Raw genomic sequence first — 26,807 nt, 5'->3', positions numbered from 1 at the left:
ATCTAAGATCAGCGTGCTACTTGGTTAGATTTGTGGTAAGCAATATTCCTGGCTTGCAGGTGGCTGCCTTCTCACTGTGGGCTTACATAGCCTTTCCTTGGTTCATGGCACGGGGAGAGAGAGGTCTCTCTGGTGTCTCTTCTTCTAAGGGCACTAATCCCATCATGAGGGCCTTGCTCTCAATAAGTTATTTTACTCTAGTAATCTCCCAAGGAAGAATCTCTCACTATAATCTCTTTAATCCTGACTACACCTTTATGGCAGCTTTACACTCTCCATTACTATCATAGAAAACTCCATTCCTATACAGTCATCTTTTCTCTATCCCAATTTACTTCTTGCCAGTTTATCTGGGATTTCTTGAGCATAGTGTCTGAATCTCATTGAATAATCATACTGCTTAAATGCCTGAGGAATTTGTCAAAGATCTTCTTTATTTACACACAATTTTGGCTTGAAAATCAAAGTTAATACATGACATGTAATACTTCTTAAAGGTGATTTTGGATTCATTAAACAAATACAAAAAACATTCAGCAAATGTTAACTGAACATTGCAGTTTTTGAGGATGCAGTGATTTGCGAGACAGGAACCATGCAGGGATTCTGTTTCCATCACCATTTCAACTTAATCATATTGGTAGGTCCTTCCAACTCTTAAAGCGATTATTTTCCAGAGAACAAAAGGAAAATTGTGCTGTTCAAGAATACCTGTTTCCTTTATCCTTTATAATTTTTCTGTTCCAGGATTTCTTTTGGAGACATGGGTCATTTTACCTGAAACTGATAGTATTCTGGAAAAATTTTTGAGTAATAAAACAGCAGAGTCATTACTCCTATCTTCTAACTTTAAAGATTCCAGTCCTTTGACTATGGTTCCCTGTGCTGTTTGTTTTCACTGGCTATGGAGGGGTTGATAGTGTGTCTTAAATAGAAGCCAATGGATGCCCTTATGTCCGACATAAATTTTCTTCTTTGTATCAGGATTCCTTTAGATCATCAGCTTTGAGAACCTAGTGTAAGTCATTGTTTTAGAAGGTGTAGGTTTGTAGAATGGCTATTTCTTTCCCCTCTCACGTCCTTGATTAGCTTCAGAGTGATTGTCATTTTTATTCTGATCATGACCCTATGACTTAAACAGTATGAAAAGTTACTTATCACCTAATGTGGAGATGAGTATTTCCTTATACTTGAATGTATAAAAAGAATTACTTATTAAAATATTAGAACCAAAAAACTGTATAGTTTTTGGTATTTTATTCTTAAAGGAATAGTTGATATTTTATTCTTAAAGAAATAGTTTTTTTAAAAAAAATCATCAATGGCTTAATCAGATTTGACCCTATCCACAGCTTCAATTAAAATGGCCCTTTTTAGCTGGTCATAAATTATGTTACCTGGTCATAAATTATGTTCCAAAAGCCAGTTTATCTTAGACTTGTATATAGCACCAAGCTTTGAATACCTAAGCTCTTGTGACCCCCCCCCCCCCTTTTTAACATATATAGGCAAGATGCCAGGGAAGAAGAGGGTGAGGATTAAATGAGAAGAACAGTTATTTGATTTCTGTTTTCTATATTTGCTTGATAACATTTCTTGAATTGATGCAGACTTTGTTCTGGTAAAGTCTCTGTTTTATTCCTCTCCAGAACAGTATTCTGTTCTGCCTAAATATTGCTATGCTTGGGGATCATGAATTTTCCATGAATGTTTTTCCATTTGAGGATTAGTAACTTTTTCTCACAGTTTCAGAGGATTAAAGAAAAAAAGGCTTTTGGTAGCTTCCAGTCAATATTGTATGAAATATCCATATATTTATTCTATAGAAATTTGTAAATTTGTAGTAGTCTGCAATGATTTTGTTTTCCTCCTATGAAAATGACTTTCTCTGAGACTTTATATAACATTATATATTTCAAAATAAAAACATTCTGAATAATAGTTTAAAATGTACAGTAGATATTTTAAATGGGTTTTATTTGATTTTATCATATGTTCATATATTTTAGAAATATGTTTTTGAGCCAGAAGGAATTGAGGCAATGAAAAATGAAGTCTTTTCACAAGACTTAAAGTTAATTGATTGATTTTTAGATTTTTCATTTGAAAAAATGTAATAATGAGGATTCTTACTGTGAGGAGGAGGTATTTTAGGATTGTCTGAGTATTGGGGTTCATTGAGTTTTACTGTTTTTTCAAGTCATCGAGCACATCCTGCTTTTTTATATTGTCCCATGCATCAGGGATTTTACCTTTATTTATAAATTTTTTCTGATATTTTTCTTCTAGCTTTAATCTGAAGTGAGAGACAAACCATTTCCAGTATGGCTGGGTAGATGAGTCTGGGGTGATGCTCCACATGGCATACTCCCCTCCTGCCTGTCGATAGTTCTTATATGGGACTTTCCAGTCATCTCTCAAAACCAATAGAAGATCGCTTGCTACCAAATTAGTACAGCAATCAATGACAAAATTGTCTGTTTTGTAAAAATACCCTCCACTAACAGCGTGAGGACGGTGGAAGGGAACACTGTGGTCTCCTTCATGTTTAGGGATTGTGTTTGTACAAATTGCTCCACAGCAGGGACACTGTTTCCAGCAGCCAGAGAGATGTTCAGAGAGCATTTTCTGAACTGCCAGAACCATTTCTTGTTCAGACATATTCAAATAGTTCTCTTCTACTCTCTTCATTGTGGGATCCAAAGCTTCACTCATAGCTTCTTTGAGAAACTCAATATCTTTTATCTCTTGGTGTTCAATGCTTATCAAGTCTTTTCTTGGAAAGATCACATTACTCCCCAGGTGATCACAGAACAAATCCAACCACCCAGACACAGTGCTGCTTTTATCTTTGGCTATTACTGTGGATTTATGAATAGCTGAGAGGATGGCAGTCTTGATATCACCTAAAGTTGTTTTTAAAAAAGTCTTTATTTTTTCACTTCCTTTGTCTGAACAATATGTTTTAATATGGTTTTGAATGTAATTCCTAAAAAATGATTCTGAATTATGAAGGTAATCCCAGTAATTATCAAAATTTTCTTCTTCTGCCAGAGAGATGAGAATATGTTTCTCCAGGTTAGACTTGTTTCCGTTGAATGCTGGGCAGTTAGCTCGCATGTCCCCAGCAATTTTGAGGACCATTTGTTCCCATATGGTGGTAGAGACAGCAGGAGTGAGTTTGTGCCACAGAAAATCAACAAATGTTTTGACTGAAGTTGCTCCTTGACAAGATATCTTAAAACTCATGAAGAAATCCTCTTTCTTACTTTCCAGATAGTTTACAGGATCATTTGCTCTCTTGAATGCCCTGTGCATCTTCTTAAAAGTCTCTGATGCTTTTTGGAATAAACACAAAGATAAATCAATTTCATATTTACTTGTAAATGTGTATCTTCCATCAGTGTTTGCAGATTTCACTTCCTCATCTATTATTCTCAGGATTTCATGGAAATAATTTGGATTGTAATCACGCTGTTGTGTCCAAATATTCTTAATAGTTTCAGTATATCTTGAAATAATGTGGTCAGTAGTCTTATCTATGGACATTTTATCATAGCCCTCTAATGTCCTTGTAATTATGTAATATTTCATGTTCATTTTGACATGTTTGTCATATTTGATTTGAAACTTTTCTCCAGGATTTTCCTTCAGTGTGTCTACAATATTTCTCTCCTTTTTGAAATACTCCAAAAGGATGTTTTCAGAATCCACATCAATGTTAGGCTCTGTGACTGGAGGGAGAGTTGAGGACACAGCACAGACCCATTTTTGCCAAAGTTGATTGAACTTCTCATGTAGCTCTTCCTCACTCAATTCTGTGCCTTTGACAGTTAAAGCCAACCTTCGGCTTTTTTCTAATAATTCCTTTTCATAACCTGACTTTTTGCTGTCCAGTTTTTCTTGACTTTTCTTAAAACTAATAAGTTCATCAGCTTTTTTTTGGCTTTCTAAAATAAGTGCCTCTGTAAGGATCATTAGCTTATTTTCAAAATTTGCTTTCCACTGAACCAGTATTTCACTATCTGGATCTTCATTAAAATATTTTTCAAGTTCTTGCTTGATGGCTTCATATTTTTCTGTGACTGGCGCCTTAAATGTGCTTTTTCTGAATGTTTCGATTTTCCCATTCTGAATCTGGTTGATTAGCTGGTTCTGCAAGCCCAGCACATGACTCCTCAGCTCCCAGGTCCAGTAGTTATACATTGTTTCCAATTTGCTCATGGCCATGACTTCTCGTGTGTTCCTGAAACTGAAAATAAAGTTCTCATTGACCAGGGCTCTCCACAAATCTTGGACTCGGAATTTTACATCTGATATCTTCATGATGCCTCCCCTAGATTCCTGTTTGGCTGTCAGAAGAATTCTACTCTTCAGTTCCTGGACATTGTGGCTGTAGCGAGGATTGGGAGGGGCCATTGGAGGATTGCCATCCCAGAGGTGAGCAAAGTAGTAGACATGAGTATTGACATCAAACTTAATGACATCACTAAATCGGGTTACATCTGAATACTGTTCTTGTTCAGCTGCTTTTGCTGCCATTTCATCTAATCTCTGCTCTAGCCGCCTTCGTCCTTCCATAGTTTGGTCTTTAGCTGTAACTTCCCCCACATTCTGATGGACAAAAAGGCAGCTAGGAGAGATTTTTACTTGTTTCATCCTCAGAAAGGCTTGGACAACTATTTGTAGAATATCTTGCATTTCTGATGGATTTTCCCCAAAAATGTTAATCAGAGTCAAGTTTCCAAGTCCAATAACAAAGGTTGCCAGCTCATTGTCACGATTCTGGGATTTGCTGCTGAGTTCTGGGGCCCGAAGTCCTTCTGTGTCCACAACAAGCACAAAGTCAAAGCCCAGTTCCTCTGTGAATGTCTCCTCCACCTTCAGGAGCTGCATGTAGGCACCCCGGGTACACCTCCCAGCACTGACAGTGAACTGCAGCCCAAAAAGGGCATTCAGCAGGGTGGACTTCCCTGAGCTCTGCAGGCCAAGGATAGAGAGAACAAACAGTCGTTTGTCTCCAAGTTTCTCAGAGACCTTGTCAAAAATAGCTGCTACCCACTTTAGAGGCACATATGAAGCATCCCCATCCATCAGCTCAATGGGAAGACCAGATATCATTAGATCTGCAGCAATCTGGGGAAGGGAGAGAAAAAGGTTATCTTTTGTGGAGAAAGTTTCTTCCAGAACTTCATAGATCTGGCCTATTTCTCTGAGAAGTTGTTCAATTCCCAAGGTGCAGTCAGTAATCTCTGTAGAAATAGCTTCTATCTCATTTTGCCAGTGTTTCAGGGAGGTGTTCTTTGGTGCTTTTTTCTTTTCTGTTTGTACCAGTGACCACAAAGCCTTTTTCTTTTCATTCAGTTTTTCCAAGTGTCCTGCAGTCAGGTTGTCCAAAGACACACTCAGCCATTGTAAGAAGTAGAGTTTGGTATGAGTTTCTGAATGGTTTTGGATAATTTCAAGGACAGATTGCATTAACTCATTGAGAGGAAAGGCTCTGGTCAATTGTTGCTGCCGTATTATTTGTTTTTCTGCCTCAATCTCACTCTTGTGTTGTTCAATGCTCCGATTTCCCTTTTCTCTCAGATGATAGAGTTCTTTGTCCTTTTTACACCAAAGATGCCACAGGTGTCCCTGAAGGGGTAGTAAGTTTTCCTTCATCTGAGATATCTGCATTTCTCCTAATAGGGCCATGAGAACCTCTGCCTTTTCTTTGGCTTCCTTGCAGTCTCTCTGGTCTTCATCAATAAGGAATCCTTGCTTACGAGCAATCTGGGCACAGTCCTCTAAGCTAAAAGTAGTGTCAGAGAGCTCTAGCAAATGTCTGATTGTAGTTTTGAGCTCCTCTGTTAATTCTGCCTCATTTCTGTTCCTGATCCCAATTCTCACTTTTTGGCCAGAATTACTGGCTGTGGTTTTTTCTTTGTCATCAAGCAGACAGATCAAAGGTTTGGATAGCTCACACAGGCCACGGATAATTTTTCGGTTTTCTTGATTGCCATCAGAAGTTGCCATGAGGACTACAATGAGAGAAGAGATCTCCTGCAGGAAGGTGAGTTGCTTCTCATGTTCCTTGGCATCTCCATGAAGATTGGTGAAGGTCAGACAGTTGTCAAATCTGTCCTCATCTTCACCCCCAGGACAGAACCAGCAGATTTCCACTACACCCCCCATCAAGAGACAGTTTTTGCTACTCCCTCTGCAATGGCGATGAAAAAAGATATCATGTTTACGTTTACTGAGAATACAGTTCATAATCTGAGATTTGGAAGTGGAGAAGCCATTTCCAACCCTAACAAAGGACACAATGGGGGTAGAGACACGACACATTTGCTGATTCTTGTAATTGTTCTTTGCCTCTTTTGTTGATTTCCTTGCTTGCTGCCAGCTTCTCCTAATTTGACTGAGAGACCAAAGAGAGAATTCAATTTGAGAATTGCAAGGATTAGGTATAAGAAGAGGGAGGGCAAACTGGCAAATGGAAAGTTTGGCCAGAATATATTGTCTAGCAAAATCATCAGCACAGTGAAGAATTGCCATCTGAATATCCATAGGGTGAATATGGGGTCTGGAATTAGTATCTGAAGGATTAGTGGGACTATCATTGTCTTCAAAAAAATCATCATATGGATCAAAAACCTCATTTTTCTGTTTTGAGGCACTTAGATAGACTTGATTCTCTGTGTTTCCATCATCTTTGAAGACCAGATATCTCAGCCCATAATCCAACATCAGTAGCTTCTGTAGGAAGTAGAAGGGAAGCTCCCGTTCAGAGCTGGGCTGGGTGTTGTACACAGAAGTCTTGTAGATCAGATGGAAATTAGCTCTGCTCATCCTCTTTGGGTAGTAGTGTTCTAGGCCTAGACGCTGGAGCAATTCTAAGAAAGCTCCATTTTCTGTGGCCTCCCATTTGTTGTTTTCATTATCATGTGGTTCGTGAGGCAGTTCCTTTTCATGGAAGATACTTTGCAAATGTTTTCTCACTTCATCCATTTTCAATGAAGGGGTGGTGGCTTCATAATTCCCATCAATGAGCAGACTCAAGTCTTTCTCTAGGTTTACCCAGTCATGATCTGCTCCAGGTTTGGTGAGGACATCTACAACTTCTTTAGTCAATGATTGTCCTATGTACTGTCTTATAAATGTCAAACGTTGTGTTTTCTCCTTTGGAGAAACAGCTGTAACTCCAACAGTGGCTGTCAGACCTGTGAGCACCAGGAATGCCTGAGCCCTGTGGCTGCAAATATTTTTGAGCTCCTGGTATTTATCTTGGGCAGTTTGCATTTCATGCACTAGAAAGTCTAACTCATCACACCCCAGGAGATACTGAAAAGTCTTATTTACCATGTGGTAACCTGCGCCAGTTGCAATGGAAAGTAGCAAGAGCTGTATGTCTGGCTGCTCTGTTTCTTGGAGGTAATTCAAGAAGCAGCAAAGAGACAGGCTGACCTCATACGTGGCCTTTCTTTGTGCTTCCTCCACTATTTCCGGGGACTCGGACTTAATCTTCACTTCCATGAAGTCATTTTTGGTTTTTTGAAAGATTTTAATTAATTCAGAAAATTGGGAGATTTTGATATACTCCTGCTCTGACTCTGACCTGAAGATCCACTGCATGATGGAATGAGCCTGAGGAAAGTTTGTCACGCTATAGATGTGAGGATCCAAAAGGCTGCGCAACTGAGATTTAATAAATTTTGTTTCATAAATGGAATACCTTTTGCAAAAGTTGACAGTGTTTACCAGAAAATTCTGCAGATCCCTATCTGTCAGGCATATGTTAATCCAAGTGTCATAACTTTTTAGTTTTTGACTCAACATTTGCATGAAATTTATCAGTTTTTTAAGCTGCTCTTCAGGGTCAGATACCTCCCAGGATTTCACATCCTCTAGGAAAACCCTGGCCTTCTTCACAACACTGAGTAATTCTTCTCCACTCTGGATCTGGGTAGTGAGGCCAGTCAGAGCAGTGTAGCTGTCTTTCAGGCACATAGCTACCTGAAGAGGATCTTTAAAATCACTTCTGTGGCTGGAGAGGATGATGTCCCAGACGGGCACCAGTTGAATTCCCCGGTCAATGACACACCAGGTTCGATTACTGGCAACTAGGCCAGCTTTCCACTGGAAAAGGTCATTTGCTTCTGGTGGGCCACCTGTCTGGGCCACAGATAATTGGATTTTGGTTTGGAGATTTTGGGAGCTTGTGCTCTGAGAGTCGTCTTTTGAATGAGAGTCTGTCACAGCCACGTCTGTAGCAACTTGAATTCCAAAGCCACTGTAGCTGCCCCTTATGTAAATATCCAGGGCCTTGGCTGACTGCTGTTTCACTTCTGCCAGCTGTTCACTTTGGAAACCCTCTGAAATGGCTTTCCACCAGTAGATTCCTCCCAAGTGCAGAGGGCCCTGGTTAGCATGAGAGCCAAACCTGTGGAAGAAGGCTTCACTCCTGGACTTTAGCAAAGGGAGTCTGTCTGAGCCTGCAGACTGACCCAGAAGGTCTTCAATGCATTTTAGTTCCTGGAGAGCAGCCTTGGATAACTGGAGCTGATCAGTGGGAAAGTGGCAGGAAGCCAGCGGGATGTAGCTGAACTTGGTTGAGCAAAAATAAGAGTGCTCAGAATGTGATTGTTGGGTTTTCTTAGATTCTGAATGTATGCTGTGATGTACACTCGCTTTCAGGCTAAATCCCCAACCTTTACCTTTGGCTGAGGCAGTTGCACTGAAGCCCAGCTTCTCTATAGTCTGGGTGAATGTGGATTCTGCTTGAGAAGATGTAAATTCTCTTGTTTCCATCCGTGTGCCCTGCTCAGGGCCAAAGAGTGAGAAGTTCTTTGGGACACTGAGTAGCTCCTCTCTCTTCTCTATCAAACCCCTTTCATCGCTAGTTTTGTAAATTCCCTGCAGAGCCAACCCTCCAGATGCCCATCTCACCAGATCTCCATCTGGGAGGTTCTGCCTGTGAGACAATGTCCCCTCCATGAGGTTGAGTTGTTTCTGAATGTTTTCCATGACTTCTTGTAGGGACTTTTGGGGAGGTGGCCAGTATTCGTCAGGGATCCCCATTGCCTGCCTCAGCTCTGCCTGTTTTTTCCTCACTGCTTCTTCCTCTTGCTGCCTCCCTTCTGACAGCAAGTCTCTTAGCTCTTGCAGTGTCTGCTCTGCATGCTTCTGCATTTTCTTCATCATCTCCAGCCGAGACTCCTGTAACTCTGAAAGACTATTTGAGTGTGACATGTTAAGAAGCATCTCCAGGGCTTTTTTCTCCCAGGAATGTCGTGCTTGAGATTTCAGCTTCTGGAGGTCTTTTTCTTCCAGGTGTTGTAAGGCCTGGGCACAAGTCACACCTAGGTGTTCCTGCAACTTGGGCAACCAGTACTCGAGTGCCATTCCTACTTCTGTCAACATCTCCTGGAGATCATGTGTTCTTTTGCCTCTGAGCAGGGGCTCATCAGGGGTGGACTTCGCTGTGGCCATAGCTGTGGGAAGAAAAGACACTATTAGCCTGTGTTATGACCTTAGAAGTCACATAGCCAAAGGGTGAATGTACTAAAGATCCAAGTCTCCAAGGCTTTCTCATTTCCTCCTTTCATTGTTCCAATGAATATATTTTGTTAAAACTACTACTACTACTACTTCTTCTTCTTCTTCTTCTTCTTCTTCTTCTTCTTCTTCTTCTTCTTCTTCTTCTTCTTCTGGCAAGACATCCTTGTGGGTGTTCTCAACATGGATTGCCTTTTAGTTACCAGGGTGAGTTGCACCTTGAAGCCTGGCTTTTGGCATTTCCTATTACACAGAATTGATTGCATGGAAAGCATTGAGCTGAGGGTTGGAGTTTGGAAATATGCATGAGTTTGATAGCCTGATGTTTGTTTTAAAACCAAGAGTGGCCAAAAAAAAAAAAAAAAAAAAAAAAAAAGGAAAAAAAGAAAACAAAAAGAAAAAAACATGGAATCTTGCCATTTGCAATGATGTGGTTGGAGTTAGAGTATTATGCTAAGCGAAATAAGTTAGAGAAGGACAAATACCATATGATTTCATTCATATGGGAATTTAAGAAACAAAACAGATGGACATAGGGGAAAAAAAGACAGGCAAACCACGAAACATACTCTTAACTACAGAGAACAAACAGAATTACTGGAGGGGAGGTGGGTAGAGGGAAGGGTTAAATGGGTGATGGAGAGTAAGGAGGCCACTTGCTGTGATGAGCACTGGGTGTTGTATGTAAGTGATGAATCACTAAATTCTATACCTGAAACTAATATTATACTGTATCTTAACTAACTTGAACTTAAATAAAAACTTGAAAACAAAAAGAAAAAAATTAAAAAAAAATTATTCAATAGCAAACAAAAAACAAGAGTGGCACCACCAATTATATTTCCTCTCAAGTTTCTGTGAAACCTGTGTTGAGTGGTTTCTTTCCTGTCTTTCTGTCACTTCTTCTTAGGCCATTTTATGATATTTATTTACTGTCCTGTCCTTTAACTTACTTGCAGATATCAGCATCATGGTGGTATAAGATGTTCCTCTTTTTTGGCTCCCTTTTAAAACAACTTATTAGACATCCATCTGTGAACAAAAGTGCCTCAGTGGGAGTTGTGAAATACAGCACCATAGGCCAAGGGACATGGGAGTAGTCTCATCCTCCTGTGAATCTGGTAATAGGCAGAAGACCTCAGTATGGGCCATGGAACCAGCAAAACCAGCAAGTCTGCCCCAGCCCCCTGGCCACATTCCGAAAAAAACCTGGAGTGTGCTGTCCTATACTCACAGATGAAAGAATTTGCAGAAATCCAGCCCTCTTGATGGGAGATTCCTGCACAAATTTGCTGACATTGGTGGACTGGAACTGTCCATTGGCAGTGACCTCTCCAGTGGGGCTAAAGGATAGTAGATAGCCCATCTACTCCCAATTGTGTGGGACATGGCTAGAGAAATCCATTTCTGGGTATTCATCCCAGAGTATCAAGTCAGGACTGGGAGAAGGGAGAAGAGATTGGGAAAGAAGAATATCAAAGGACTTTAAAGGGACATGGTCCCTGTTGATTACACTCAAGAATTCAGCAGGAAGTCCCCCCCCCCCCCCCCCCCCACCATGAGCCTCTTGGGAGAACCTCACCCAAGGAACTCCCCAGCAGGTCCAAGGGCACCCTCAATGACCAAGTGCTAAGCTGACACATACACCCCACCTCCCATTGTGGCTGACTTCCTGTGCATGCTCCTGAGTTCAGTGGTGAGAGCTAGTCTTTTAGAGTGCTGTGAGCAAAACAGATCAGGATTTGTGAGGAAGAGAGAAACCATACAGTTGAGCCATAGCACCACCTTCTGGAAAACAAAAGAGAAGTTTCCAGTAGCCAATCTGCTGAATTGTAACAACCAGACAAGACCTAAAAGATTAATAATTCTGCCACAAGAGAGAGCAAGACAATGGAGCAGTTGTATCCATACAAAGGTAGAGAAAACCCCAGATATAATAGTACCAATACACAGAATACTCTGACTGAAGGGAACTAGTAAAGATTTAAGGAAGTGTCTTCCAACTTCGGATGCAAAGCAGCAAAACTACAAGGACATGAAAAATGTCATTAACATGTCATTAACAAAAGATAATAATTCTCAATTATCTAGTTCAGAGGCATGGAATTTTGTGACCTTCCTGATAAAGAATTTGAAATACCTGTTTTGAAGAAAATCAGTGAGCAACAAAAACTCAGAAAGACTATTTAAGGAAATCAGGGGGAGATACGTAAATAAAATGACACTTACCAAAGATACTAGATCATAAAAAAGAAACAAGCAGAAATTCTGGAGCTGAACAATTTTTATCTTATTTTATTATAATTTTTTAAATAAAATATTGTGTTTATTTGAAAATAATTGTTTATATAGAAAAGCCAAAAGAATCTACAAATTACTGAAATTAATAAAGTTATAAGCTGTAATTTATAAGATTAAGAAACAGATGAGTAATAAACATTCAATATTATTTTTACTTATTTTATTAAATTTAATAAATTATTTATTAATAAATATATTTAATTTATATAATTAATATATATTTATATATAATTATTATAATTTAATATATATTTATTTAAATAAATAAATTTAATAAATTATTTATTTAATTTAAAAAATTTTTATTTTTTAAATTTTTATTTAAATTTCAGTTAATATACAGTGTAATATTAGTTTCAGATGTACAATTTAGTGATTCAACACTTACATACATCACCTGGTGCTCGTCCCAACAAGTGAACTACTTAATCCCCATCAACTATTTAACCCATCCCCACACCCATCTCCTCTGATGGCCATCAGTTTGTTCTCTATAATTAAGAATCTGTTTCTTTGTTTGCCTCTCTCTCCTTTTTGCTCTATGCTCCTTTGTTTTGTTTCTTAAGTTCCACATATGAATGAAATCATATGGTATTTGTCTTTCTCTGACTTATTTTACATAGCATTATACTCTCTAGTTACATCACCATCCTTGCAATTGGCAAGATTTCATTCGTTTTTATGGTTGAGTAATATTCCGTTGTATATATATACCACATTTTCTTTATCCATTTGTCAGTCAATGGACATTTGAGCTCCTTCCATAATTTGGCTGTTGTAGATAATGCTGCGATACACATAGGGGTGCTTTTATCCCTTTGAATTAGCGTTTTTGTATCTTTTGTGTAAATAGCTAGTGCAATTGCTAGATCATAGGATAGTTCTATTTTTACCTTTTTGAGGAAACTCCGTACTGTTCTCCAGAGTGGCTGTACCATTCGCATTTCTACGGATAGTACAAGAGGGTTCCCCTTTCTCCACATCCTCGTCAATACTTGTTATTTCTTGTGTTTTTGATTTTAGCCATTCTGACAGGTATGAGTTGGTATCTCATTGTGGTTTTGATTTGTATTTCCCTGATGATGAGTTATGTTGAGCATCTTTTCATGTTGGCTGTCTGTGTGTCTTCTTTGGAAAAATGTCTTCATGTCTTCTGCCCATTTTTAAAATTGATTATTCATTTTTAAAATATTGTTTTATTTTTTAAAGTAATCTGCACCCAACATGGGGCTCAAGCTCACAACCCCTAGATCAAGCATCACAGGCTCTACCGACTGATACAGCCATGTGACCCTAAATTTGATTATTCATTTGTTGAGTGTTGAGTTTTATAGGTTCTTCATATATTTTGGATACTAACCCTTTATCAGATATATCATTTGCAAATATATCTTCCCCCATTCCGTAGGTTGTCTTTTAGATTTATTTCCTTTGCTATGCAGAAGCTTTTTATCTTAGTGAAGTCTCAATAGTTTATTTTTGCTTTTGTTTCCCTTGCCTAAGGAGACATATCTAGTAAGAAGTTGCTATGGCCAATGTCAAAGAGATTACTGCCTGTGTTCTCCTTTAGGATTTGAATGGTTTCATGTGTCACATCAGGGTGTTTCATCCATTTGAATTTATTTTTGTGTATGGTGTAAGAAAGTGGTCCAATTTCATTCTTTTGCAAGTTGCTGTCCAGTTTTCCCAACACCACTTGTTGAAGAGACTGTCCTTTTCCCATTGGATATTCTTTCCTGCTTTGTCAAAGATTAATTGACTATAGAGTGTGGGTTCATTTCTGAGTGTTCTATTCTGTTCTGTTGGTCTATGTGTCTATTTTGGTACCAGTCTTGAAAACTGCATTTTGTAATATGACTTGAAGTCTGGAATTGTGATGCCTCCAGCCTTGCTTTTCTTTTTCAAGGTTGCTTTGGCCATTCAGAGTCTTTCATGGTTCCATACAAATTGTAGGATTGTTTGTTCTAGCTCTTTGAAAAATGCTAGTAGTATTTTGATAGGGGTTGCATTAAATGTGTACATTGCTTTGGGTAACACAGACATTTTAACAGTATTTGTTCTTTCAATCCATATGAACATGGAACGGTTTTCCATATCTTTGTGACCTCTTCAGTTTCTTTCATCAGTGTGTGTTACAGTTTTCAAAGTACAGATCTTCTACCTCTTTAGTTAGGCTTATTCGTAGGTATCTTATGGTTTATGGTCCAGTTGTAAATAGGGTTGATTCCTTAATTTCTCTTTCTGCTGCCTCATTATTGGTGTATAGAAATGCAACAGATTTCTTTACACTGATTTTGTAGTCTGCAAGTTTATTGAATTCATGTATCAATTCTAGTAACTTTTTGGTGGGGTCTTTCAGGTTTTCTGTATAGAGTATCATGCCATCTGCAAACAGTGAAAGTTTTACTTCTTCTTTGCCAGTTTTGATGTTTTTGATTTTTTTTTTTTTCTGATTGCTGAGGCTGGGACTTCTAGTACTATGTTGAATGAAAGTGGTGACAGTTGATATCCCTGTCTTGTTCTTGATGGTAGGAAAAAGCTCTCAGTTTTTCCCAATGAAGGATGATATTAGCTGTGGGTTTTTCATGTATAGACTTTACTATGTTGAGGTATGCTTCTTGTAACCCTACTTTGTTGACAGTTTTTATCATGAATGGATGTTGTATTTTGTCAAATGCTTTTTCTGCATCTATTGGAAGGACCATATGGTTCTTGTCATTCCTTGAATTAACATGGTGTATCACATTGATTGATTTGTGAATGTTGAACTACTCTTGCAACCCAGGAATAAGTCCTAGTTGAACATGGTGAATGATTCGTTTAATGTACTGTTGGATTTGTTTTGCTAGTGTTTTGTTGACAGTGCTCGCATCCATGTTCATCAAGGATATTGGCCTGGTGTCTTTCTTAGTGGAGTCTTTATCTGGTTTCGGTATGGTATGATTTCAGTCTTTTTGTATGTGTTGAGGCCTGATTTGTGACCTAGTATGTAATGTATTCTGGAGAATGTCTTGTGTGCACTTGAAAAGAATGTGTATTCTGCTGTTTGAAGATAATGTTCTGAATATATCTGTTAAGTCCTTCTGGTCCAGTGTGTCATTCAAAGCCATTGTTTCCTTAGTGTTTTTCTACTTAGATGATATATCCATTGATGTAAGTGGGGTGTTAAAGTCCCCTACTGTTGTATTATTGTCAGTGAGTTTCTTTATGTGTATTATTAATTTTTTGATGTATTTGTGTGCTTCATGTTGGGGGCATAAACATACAATTGTTATACCTTCTTGTTGAATTGTTTTCTTAGTCATAATAAAGTGCCTTTCTTTATCTCTTGTTATAGTCTTTGTTTTAAAACTAGTTTTCCTTATATAAGTAAGTATTGCTACTCTGGCTTTTTTTTTTTTTTTTGACATCCATTTGCGTTATGAATGTTTCTTCATCCCTTTACTTACAAGCTGCAGGTGTCTTTAGGTCTAAAATGAGTCTCTTGTAGGCAGCGTATAGATGAGTCTTCTTTATTTATTATTTATTTATTTATTTATTTATTTGTTTGTTTGTTTGTTTGTTTATTTCCATTTTGACATCCTATATCTTTTGATTAGAGAGTTTAGTCCATTTTCATTTAGAGTAATTATTGATAGATATGCATTTAGTGCAGTTTTATTACTTGCTTTGTAATTGTTTCTGGGTATTTTCTCTGTTCCTTTCTTGTCTTTGTCAGTTTTGGTCTCTCCTTTGCACTAAAGAGTCCTTTTTAATATTTCTTGTAGGGCTGGTTTAGTGGTCATGAACTCCTTTAGTGTTTGTTGGTCTGGGAAACTCTTTATCTCTTCTTCTGTTTTGATGATAGCCTTGCTGGATAGTGTATTCTTGGCTGAAGATTTTTACCATTCAGCACTTTGAATATATCATACCACTACCTTTTGGCTTGTTAAGTTTCTGTTGAGAAATCTGCAGCTAGCCTTATGGATTTCCCCTTGTAAATTAAGGACTTCTTTTGTCTTGCTGCGTTTAGGATTTTTTCTTTATCACTCTATTTTTCAAATTTAATTACAATATGTCTTGATGTTGGCCAGTTTTGTTGATTTTAAGGAGTTCCCTGTGTCTCCTGGATGTGGATGTCTGTTTCCTTACCCCGATTAGGAAAATGTTTGCTCCTTGGTCAGAATGTGGCAAGTTTTAACTAGGTGGGGTCTGGTCTGCTTGTTAAATGAGACCTGATAATACTTCCACTAGAACTGAGACCCTGCAGAACTCTGTGGTTAGGAGATGTGTTGGTAGGGGTTTCTGCTGGTCTTCTGGGGTAGGCACCCACTGTGCTGGGACTGAGTCAAGCTTGATTGAGAAGGGCAGTCCCGCCAGACCACAGCTGTGTGGGACTAGATGTAAGCAAGTTAGGCAGCTAGTGTCAGTGCTGGACTGCTACCCAGGGTAGCTTTTTGTTTATGCTGTCGGGTGGGGAAGGGAAATGGTTCCAGCCAGTTTCTTTGTCCCCTTAGAAGCTTCTCCATGAATGCTGCCTCTTAGGGAAGCACTCTGAGAAGAAGGAATAATTCCCCCGTGTACATTTTTCCAATCACTGTTTCCACACTGTGTGCCCCTATGTTGTTTACCTGCCTTCTCTCCAGGAGCAGGACAGTGCCCTCTGAGCTCTAGCCCAGCCTGATAACTTTTAAAATTTCAGGCTTTAGGGAGTGGCATGGACAGGGGTTTGTACTAGTCTTCTTGGGGAGGGGCCTGCTGCACTGGGACTGAGGCAAGCTTGACCAAGAAGGTCAGTCATGTCAGAGCACAGGTGTTTGGGGCTTGGTGTAAGAAAGTTAGGCCCCAGTGTCTGTGCCGTGCTGCCAGCAGGTGGCTCTGTGCTTATGCTGAGGGGTGGAGGAGGGAAATGGTGCCAGCCAGCTCCTTTGTCCCTGTAGAGGCTTCTTCATGAATGTTGCCTTTAGGGATGTGCCCCAAGGAGAGAAAATAATCTCCCTCCTTGTGTGCCCCAGGTATTCTTCAGGTCACTGTTTCCAGGCCATTTCCCCTAGGTTGTTTGCCTGACCTTTCTTCAGGAGCAGGGCAGTGCCCTCAGGGTTCTATCCCAGTCCAGCCTGCTGACCTTTAAAACTTTGGGCTTTAAGACTCACTGGTTGCAAGAACGTATAGAAAGCAGCCCTGTCATTTTCTCACCCTATGGCTTTGTGGAAATCTTGTCTTTTTGTGTTCCCTTGTGTGTTCTGACCTCTCTCACCCTTCTCCACAACCATGGCTCCCTACTCTCCACAGCACCTGTGATACTTTTCTCCCCTGAACCATGTCTCCACACTCCCTACCTTCTTTGATGTGGCTTCTTCTCCCCCTTTAGGTATGGAGTTTGTTCTGTCAATCTTCAGATTGGTTTCTTGGGAATTTAGAATAATTTGATAGTTACCTAGTTGTATTCCTGGGATGAGACAAGCCTGAGGTCCTCCTACTGTGCCCCCATCCTCCTCTAGGTGAATTTTTTAAAAATATGAATGGACTCCCTTTTGATTGGCCGAAGACAATGGAGGCAATTGCCTGTCCTTTCACAATGGTGCTTGCCCATCTCTCAGGACCAACTGACCCATGTTCAATTGCTGTTCACATGGAACCTTTCTCCACTTCAGCCTTCAAAGTCTTTTTTTTTTAAGTTTTTAAAAAATTTATTTATTTTGAAAGAGAGGGAGAGAGCCTGCTTACATGTGCATACATGAGAGCAGGGGAGGGGCAGAGAGAGAAAATTACAAGCAGGCTCCATACTGTCAGCTCAGAGCCCAACATGGGGCTTGATCCCACGAACCATGAAATCATGACCTGAGCTGAGATCAAGAGCTAGGAGCTCAACCAATGAGTCATGCAGGTGCCCCCAGCCCTCAAAGTTCTCATTTGAATATTTGCTACTATCACCAAGATCTGCACCAGTGGGAGCTCCACCTGGGCCCATGCCCAAAGCTTCAAGTCTCACCACAGTGGCCTTCCTACTCATTGTGGCATAGTGGCTGTGGTGGCCCTGGGGGGAACCCATGTTCCCTGCCCCCACTTGCTTCCATCCTTCTTGCATGCATCACCAAATGCCAGCCATGGCTGTGTATGGGCCTATCACTCCCAACATTTTCAGGGCTAGGTCATTCAGCAAGTGGGTGTTTACATACTTCTTAGTGGGTTCCAACTTCCATTGACATTATCCTGTTTATATCAACCAATATCTTTTCTGGGGTTTAATCAGTTTTGGCATTGGGTACCTTAACCAAGCATTTGATTCATCTTGTAGCACTACTTCTGCTTACCAAAAGTAGCCCACTAGGCACTTACATTCCTCTCCCGGCTCCATGCTAGCAAGGCAGGCTTCTTAGCCATTTGAAGTTTGAGAATAGGTTGAAATAGTTGTGGTTGAAGACCCTAGTCATTCACTTTACTAGATAAAACTTGTAGGTTTGTGTGTGAGCATGCCAGCTATCCTGAGGGAAACTTTGGAGGGAACCAGTTACTAAATGGTTCGATTAGTCTTTTGCCCCTATACACAGGTCAGATAACCAATTTGCACATCAGGACCATTACAGACCATTACAGACATTACAGACCTCCACCAAGTTTCCTTTGGCTTCACCCTTCAAAGACATAGTTCACCATCTTTCAGTCCTAGTACGTGTGCTCGTGCTTTACTTCCCTGGTGGATGAGATTGTCTGGTGATACACCCTCAACAGACTAGAGAGTAGAGCTGAGGAACTTAATGAATGAAATGGAAAATGCAATAGAGAGCATGTACACAATAGTAGAACAAGTGAAAGACAGAATAAGTGAGTTAGAGGACAAGAAAATTAAATAACCCAATGAGTAGAGATTGAAGAAAAAAGATTGAGAAAAGAGTGAAATCTGCATGATGCATAGGATTTTATAAAAAGAAAAAAAAATCAGAATAATAAGGATTCCAGAAGGAGAAGAGGGAAAGTTGCAGAAAGTTTATTTAAATGAATAATAGCCAAGAACTTCCCACACCTGAGGAGAGAATTGGACATCCAAGTTTATGAAGCCAAGAGATTACTCTATTATCTCAGTGCAAAAAGACCTCCAAGACACATTATAACGAAACTGTCAAAAATCAAAGATAAAGAGCAACTCCTAAAATCCAGTGAAAAAATGATGGTAGTCTACAAAGGAACCCCCATTAGGCTATTAGTGCATTTCTCAGAAGAAACCCTACCGGCCAGGAGAGACTGGAATGACCTATGTGAAGTGTTGGAAGAAAAAAATTGTTAATCAAGAATACTCTAAGTGGCCCCCAAAATAAGAGTTATGGACCAGATGGCTTCCCAGGGAAATCCTACCAGACATTTAAAGAACAGTTTAATACCTATTCTTCTCAAAGTGTTCCAAAAAAAAGAAATGGAAGGAAAGCTTCCAAACTCATTCTGTGAAGCCAGCCTTACCTTGATTCCAAAACCAAACAAAGACCTCACTAAAAAAGAGAATTACAGGCCAAATACCTGATGAACCTGGATGCAAAAATCCTCATCAAGATACTAGCAAATTGAATTCAACAGTGCATTAAAAGAGTTCTTCACCATGATTAAGTGGGATTTACTCTGGGATGCAGGACTGGTTCAATATTTGCAAATTAATCAATATGATACACATAAATAAAAGAAAGGATAAGAACCATATGATCCTTTCAATAGATGTAGAAAAAGCATTTGACAAAAATACAGCATCCTTTCTTGGTAAAAACCCTCAAGAAATTCGGGATAGAAGGATCATACCTCTAGATCATAAAGGCCATATACAAAAGACCCACAGCTAATATCATCTTCAATGGGGAAAAACTGAGCTTTCCTCCTAAGGTCAGGAATGTCCACTCTCACCACTGTTGTTTAACATAGTACTAGAAGTCCTAGCCTCAGCAATGAGACAACAAAAAGAAATAAAAGGCATCCGAATTGGCAAGGAAGAAGTCAAACTTTCACTCTTCTCAAATGACATACTCTGTGTGGAAAACCCAAAAGACTCCATCAAAAAACTGCTGGAGCTGATACATGAATTCAGCTAGTGGCAGAACATAAAATCAAAATACAGAAATTGGTTACATTTCTATATGCCAATAATGAAGCAGCAGAAAGAGAAATTAAGGATTCAATCCCACTTACAGTTGCACCAAAACCCATTAAATACCTAGGAATAAACGTAATCAGAGAGGTAAGAGATCTGTACACTGAAAACTATAGAAAGCATATGAAAGAACTTAAAGAAGACACAAAGAAGTGGAAAAACATTCCATGCTCATGCAGTAGTAGAAGAACAAATATTGTTAAAATGTATATATTACCCAAAGCAATGTACACATTCAATGCAATCCCTATCAGAACAACACCAGTATTCTTCACAGGACTAGAACAAACAATTCTGAACTTTGTATGGAACCAGAAAAGACCCTCATTAGCCAAAGTAATGTCAAAAAAGAAAACCAAAGCTGGAGGCATTACAGTTCCAGACTTCAAGCTGTAATCATCAAGAGTGGCAGTATGATATTGGCACAAAAATAGACACATAGAGCAGTGGAGCCAAATAGAGAACCCAGAAATGGACCCACAAATGTATGGCCAACTAATCTTCAACAGAGCGGGAAAGAATATCCAATGGAAAAGTCTCTTCAGCAAATGGTGCTGGGAAAACTGGACAGCACCATGCAGAAGAGTGAAACAGGATCACTTTCTTATACCATGCACAAAAATAAACTCAAAATGGATGAAAGACCTAAATATGAGATAGGAAACCACCAAAATCTTAGAGGAGAAAACAGGCAGCAACCTCTTTGACCTCAGCTGCAGCAACTTCTTACTAGACATGTCTCTGGAGGCAAGAGAAGAAAAGAAAAAATGAACTATTGGAACCTCATCAAGACACAGACTTCTGTATAACGAAGGAAACAATCAACAAAACTAAAAGGCAACCAATGGAATGGGAGAAAATACTTGCAAATGACATATCAGATAAAGGGTTAGTATTCAAAATCTATAAAGAACTTGTCAAACTGAACACCCAAAAAACAAATGATCTAGTGGAGAAATGGGCAGAAGAAATGAATAGACACTTTTCCAAAGAAGACATCCAAATGGCTTACAGACGCATGAAAAGATGCTCAACATCACTCATCATCAGGGAAATACAAATTAAGACTACAATGAGATACCACCTCACACCTGCCAGAATGGCTAGATTAACAACTCAGGAAACAACAGATGTTGGCGAGGATGTGGAGAAAAGGGAACACTTTTGCACTATTGGTGGGAATGCAAACTGGTGCAGCCACTCTGGAAAACATTATGGAGCTTCCTCAAAAAATTAAAAGTGGAACTACCTTACAACCAAGTGATTGCACTGCTATCAAAAGGATACAAACGTGCTGATTTGAAGGGACACATGCACCCCAATGTTTATAGCAGTGCTATCAATTATAGCAAATTATGGAAAGAGTCCAAATGTCCATCAACTGATGAATGGGTAAAGAAGATGTGTGATATATATATGTATATATATGTGTGTGTGTGTGTGTGTGTGTGTACATATATACACATACACACACACACACACACAATGGAATTTTCCTTGACGATCAAAAAGAATGAAATCTTGTCATCTGCGACATCATGCATGGAATTAGAGTGTATTATGTTGATCAAAATAAGTCAGAGAAAGACAAATATTGTATGATTTCCCTCATATGTGGAATTTAAGAAACAAAACAGATGAACGTAGGGGAAGGGAAGGAAATATAAGATAAAAACAGAGAGGGAGGCAAACCATAAGAGAGTCTTAAATGCAGAGAACAAACTGAGGGTTGCTGGAAGGGAGATGGGTGGGGGGAATGGGCTAAATGGGTGATGGGCATTAAGCAGGGCGCTAGTTGGTATGTGCTCTAGGTGTTCTATGTAAGAGAGGAATCACTGGGTTCTACTTCTGAAACCAATACTACACTGTATGTTAACTAACTTTAATTTAAATAAATAAATTTAAAAAAAAGAATGCTTGGGGCACCTAGTGGCTCAAAGTTGAGTGTCCAACTTTGGCTCAGGTCATGATCTCATGGTTCATGAGATCGATCCCCATATCAGGCTCACTGCTGTCAGCCTGTCAGCACAGAGCCTGCTTCAGATCTTCTGTCTCCCTCTTTCTGTCTCTCCCCCACTTGTGGTCTTCCGAAATATAAATAAATATTAAAAATATTAAAAAAATAAAACAGAATACTCTATCTGGCAGTTAACCTTTCTATATGAAGGAGAAATAAAGGCTTTCCCAGACAAACAGCAATGAGGGATTTCATCACCACTAGCCCTGCCTTGCAAGAAATACTGAAAGGAGTTCCTCAAGCTGAAACAAAATTCTAATTAGTGGCATGAAAACTTATAAAAAATATAACATACTGGTAAAGATAAATATTTAGAAAACTCTAATTCTCTAACATAATGTGTTTACCACTGAATGCTATAAGAGTTAAAAGAATATTAAAAATAACTATAGCTATTATAATAATATATACTATAAATAGAGGTAAATTATGGTATTAAAAATGTAAAAGAAGGAAGAAAAAGGGGGGACCCTTTGTAGGCAATGAAAACTAAATTGCAACCAACATAAAAGACTTTTATTTATGAGATGTATAAGCCTCATCATAACCACAAATCAGAAACATAGGGTAGATTCGCAAAAGATTAAAGGGGAAACAGAGTATATCACCACAGAAAACAACAAATTTACAAAGTACTCGGAAACAGAAGGAAAAAGAAACAATAGAAATATAAGGCAAACAGAAAGCAATTAATAAGATGGCATTAGTAGATCCTTACATATCAGTAACATTCCTAATGTAAATGCATTGAACTCACCAATCAAAAGGCACAGAATGGCTAGATGGATTAAAAAACAAGACCCAACTATATGATGCCTACAAGAGATTCACTTCAGCTTTAAGGAGACACATAGGTTCAAAGTGAAGAGATGGAAAAAGATACTCCATGCAAGTGGAAACCAAAAGAACGTGGGGGTAGCTTTACTAATATCAGACAAAATGGACTTTAAACAAAAAATGGTAACAAGAGACAAAGAAGGTAAATATATAATATATGATAAAAGTGTCTGTTCATCAAGAATATATAACCGTCATAAAAAGATAAGCACCCAACCTCAGAGCACCTAAATATATTAAGCCAATACTAACATATCTGAAGGCAGAAATAGACAATAATGCAATAATAATGGGACATCAGTACCCTGCTTTCAGCAATGGGTAGATTATCCAGACAGAAAATCCACCAGGAAACAGTGGGTTTGAAATACACATTAGACCAAGTGGACCAAACAAATGTTTATAGAACATTCTATGCAACAGCAGCAGAACATATTCCTTTCAAGAGTACATGGAACAGGATACATCATATGATAGGACACAAAACAAGTCTTGGGAAATTTAAGATTAAAATTATATCCAGTATCTTTTCTGACCACAATGGTATGGTACTAGAAATCAATAAGAGGAGAGTTGGAAATTTCCATATATGGAAATCAACCAACCCATTCCTGAACATCTGATGAGTCAAAAGAAAAATTGAAAGGGAAATAGAGAAATATCTCAAAACGAATCGAAGAGGAACACAACATACCATAACCTATGGAATACTTCAAAAGTAGTTATGAGAGGGAGGTTTATAGCTATAAATAGGTATATTAAGGAAATATAAAAATCTCAAATAAAAACCCTGCCTTTACCCCTCAAGGACTGTAAAAAGAATAAACAAAGCCCAAAATTAGTAGAAGCAGGGAAATAACAAGATCAGAGTGGAAATAAATGAATTAGCAGAAAAATAGTAGAAGAATCAATCAAATGAACAGCTGGTTTTATGAAAAAGACAAAATCGACAAGCCTTTAGTTAAACTAAGAAAAAAAAGACTCAAGTAAATAAAATCAGAAATAAAAAAGGAGTCATTAAACCTAACACCACAGTAATGCAAAGAACCATAAGAGATTATGATGAACACTTATATGCCAATGAATTGGATACCTGAGAAGAAATGAATATATTCTTAAAAACAAACCAACCACCGAGACTAAATAAATGAGAAATAGAAAATTCTGAACACACAAACAATGAGTACGGAGATTGTATTGATAACCAAACTCTCTAGACACAGTACACCCCAGGACCAAATGTCTTGACTGGTAAATTCTACCATACATTTAAAGAAGAATTAACACCTTTTCAGACTCTTCCAAAAAAAATGAAAAGGAAGGAATACTGTCAAACTGATTTTATGAGGTCAGCATTATTCTGATGCCAAAGCCAGATAAAGGCACTACAAGAATACTATAGACCAATATCTTTGATGAATATAGATGCAAAAATTCTCAACAAGATATTAGCAAACTGAATTTCAGAACACATTAAAAGGATCAAGAAAAATTAAAGATTAAAAGAAAATTAAAAGGCTATAATGTCATGTCAATTATACCTCAATTTAAAAATGGAAAAAAGGCAAACCAAAGAATGGAAGAAAATGTTTGCAATGTATATGTATGACAAAGGACTGGTATCCAGATTATATAAAGACTCTTTCAGCTCAACAGTATGTAAGAGAATGTAATTAAGATGGGCCAAAAGCTTGAACAGTTAACAAAATAATACATTTAATGTTCAATAAGTAAATGAAAAATTGGTCAACATCAGTCATCAAGGAAAGGCAAACTAAAACTGCAATAAGGTAGTACTCCTCATTAGAATGGTTAAAATTAAAAAGACTGACAATATCCAGTGTCAAGGAGAATATAGAGCAACTAGAATTCTCATTACTGTTGGTGGTAACTATTTTAGAAAATTGTTTGGAAATTTCATAAGAGGTTACATATGCACCTGCCACACAACAATGAAATTTCATAGGTATGCATTTAAGAGAAGTAAAAATCTATGTTCATACAAAGATTTTTGTATAGACTTCATAGCAGCTTTTTTCATAATAGCCCCAAACTGGAAATACCCTAAAATGTCAGTCAGTAGGTAAATAGAGAAACACAATATGATATGCAATGAAATGCTACTCAACAATACAATTGAATAATTACTTATACTTGCAACAACATGATTGAATTTAAAAATTATGCTGGTGGGGGGGGTGCCTGGGTTGCTCAGTCTGTTACATATCTGACTCTTGATTCTGGCTCAGGTCATGATCTCATAGTTCATGAGATCAAGCCCTGTGTTGTGCTCCATTCAGTCAGTGCAGAGCCTACTTAAATTTCTCTCTCTGTCTTTTTCTGCCCCTCCCCCACTCGTTTGTTTTCTCTCTCTCTCTCAAGATAAATAAATAGGGTTGCCAGAGTGGCTCAGTTGATTAAGTATCCAGCTCTTGACTTTGGCTCAGGTCATGTTCTTATGGTTGGTAGGTTCAAGCCCCACATCGGGCTCTATACTGGTATTATGGAGCCTGCTTGGGATTCTCTCTCTCTCTCTCTCTCTTTCTCTCTCTCTCTCTCTGTCTCTCTGTCCCTGCCCTGCTTGTGTGCTCTGTCTTTCATTCTCTCTCTCTCTCAGAAAAAAAAAAAAACAACCTTAAACATAAATAAATAAACTTGAAAAAGTAAAAAAAAAAAAATTAGGCTGGGCAAAAGAAGCCATCAACAAAATAATACATAATGTATTATTCCACATATATAATACATAATGTATTACACATAAATATAAATATAAAAATATATAAAAATATATAAAATATATATGTATATCGAAATAATTTATAGTAACTAAAATCAGTGGTTTCCTAGGGGTGGGACAGAGGGAAGGATGGACTGCAAAGGAGCACTGAGAATCTTTTAGGAGGATGAAAATGTTTTTTGTGCATTGATTGTAGGAATGGTTTCAAGGTTTCAGTGGTTTCAAGTTGGTAAAATTCATCAAAATATGGAAGGATGCATTTTATTGTGCACAAATTATTTCTCAATAAAGTTGACATAAAAAATTTCTGTCCTCTAAATCCTGCTCATACTTATCTCTGTTTCAGTCTTGATTTTTATATCTGGAGTGTACAATATCTTGAGTATCTTACATTCATGGTTGCTTTGCTTTGGACAAGAAAACCATTCTTCCCATTCCATTTAAATGAAAATTGGATCCTGCCTCTTCCACAAGCTTTTAGCTTCCTCATTTTCTTTTTAATGATAGATTTCTTAAAGAAAAATAGGAAGGAAACTTGAAATTTAGCACTTCTGGCTCAATAAATATTTGTTGATGACATAAACTGATGAGTGCATCCCATGCACTTATTATTTAGTCTCACTTCTGCCCTCACAATTTTTTGGAAAAATTCTTCTTAAGCCGTATTGATACATTCCAATTACCCAGTCTAGGGTGTATCTCCAGTGTATTCATCCTGCTCAGTCCTGTCTAGGGACCTTCTCTTTGTTGACTATCTCTCCTCTCCTACCCATCATGATAATGTGCCTTTAAGTGAACTAGATCATATAAGTACCATGGATCAGAGGCTTAGCAAAGATATGTTTAAAATCCCAGCATCTATTCCACAAATATTTATTGAGGTTTTTCAGTATGCCTGGAAATGTTCTGGTGCTGTGGGTTGATTGATGAATAAGACTCCTTTGTGGAGTTTACATTCTAGGTGAAGGAAGCAGACCACAAATTTGTAAATGCTTGAATAGGCAAAATAACTTCAGATTTTTTTAAGTGCTAAGAAAGAAATAAGCAGGTAATAGGAGGGAAAGTAACTTGAGGTTACATTCAATCATGTGGTTAGAGAATATGTATTTCAGGAATTGTGTCCCTACTGCTCATTATGAGTTGCTTTAGGCTCTTTTTGCAGTGTCCATCCTATTCCAGGTTCTATAAAATTTAATGATCCAGCAATCCCACTTCTGTGTGTTTATCCAAGGGAAAATACTAACTCCAAAAGATCTATGCCA

At 38.3% G+C, this 26,807-nt stretch overlaps 1 protein-coding gene across 3 annotated transcripts in view; it reads right to left on the bottom strand.

Moving 5' to 3' along the window:
• Positions 1-413: 413 nt before the first annotated feature.
• The window catches only part of LOC132661391 (interferon-induced very large GTPase 1-like), a 56,463-nt gene continuing 30,069 nt past the window's right edge, over positions 414-26,807 (bottom strand). For all 3 annotated transcript variants that reach the window (XM_078433174.2, XM_078433175.2, XM_060605874.3), the window contains one exon: positions 414-9,479. In XM_078433174.2, the coding sequence (XP_078289300.2) occupies positions 2,185-9,477 (7,293 nt within the window). In that variant the 5' untranslated portion in view covers positions 9,478-9,479 and the 3' untranslated portion in view covers positions 414-2,184. The remainder of the gene's footprint in view (positions 9,480-26,807) is intronic.

This window comes from Panthera onca, chromosome D1, assembly GCF_046562875.1.
Source record: "Panthera onca isolate mPanOnc1 chromosome D1, mPanOnc1 haplotype 2, whole genome shotgun sequence".
Classification (NCBI taxonomy): Eukaryota; Metazoa; Chordata; class Mammalia; order Carnivora; family Felidae; genus Panthera; species Panthera onca.
The sequence above is the reverse complement of the archived record's forward strand: the minus strand, read 5'-3'. Positions and strand labels throughout refer to the sequence as shown.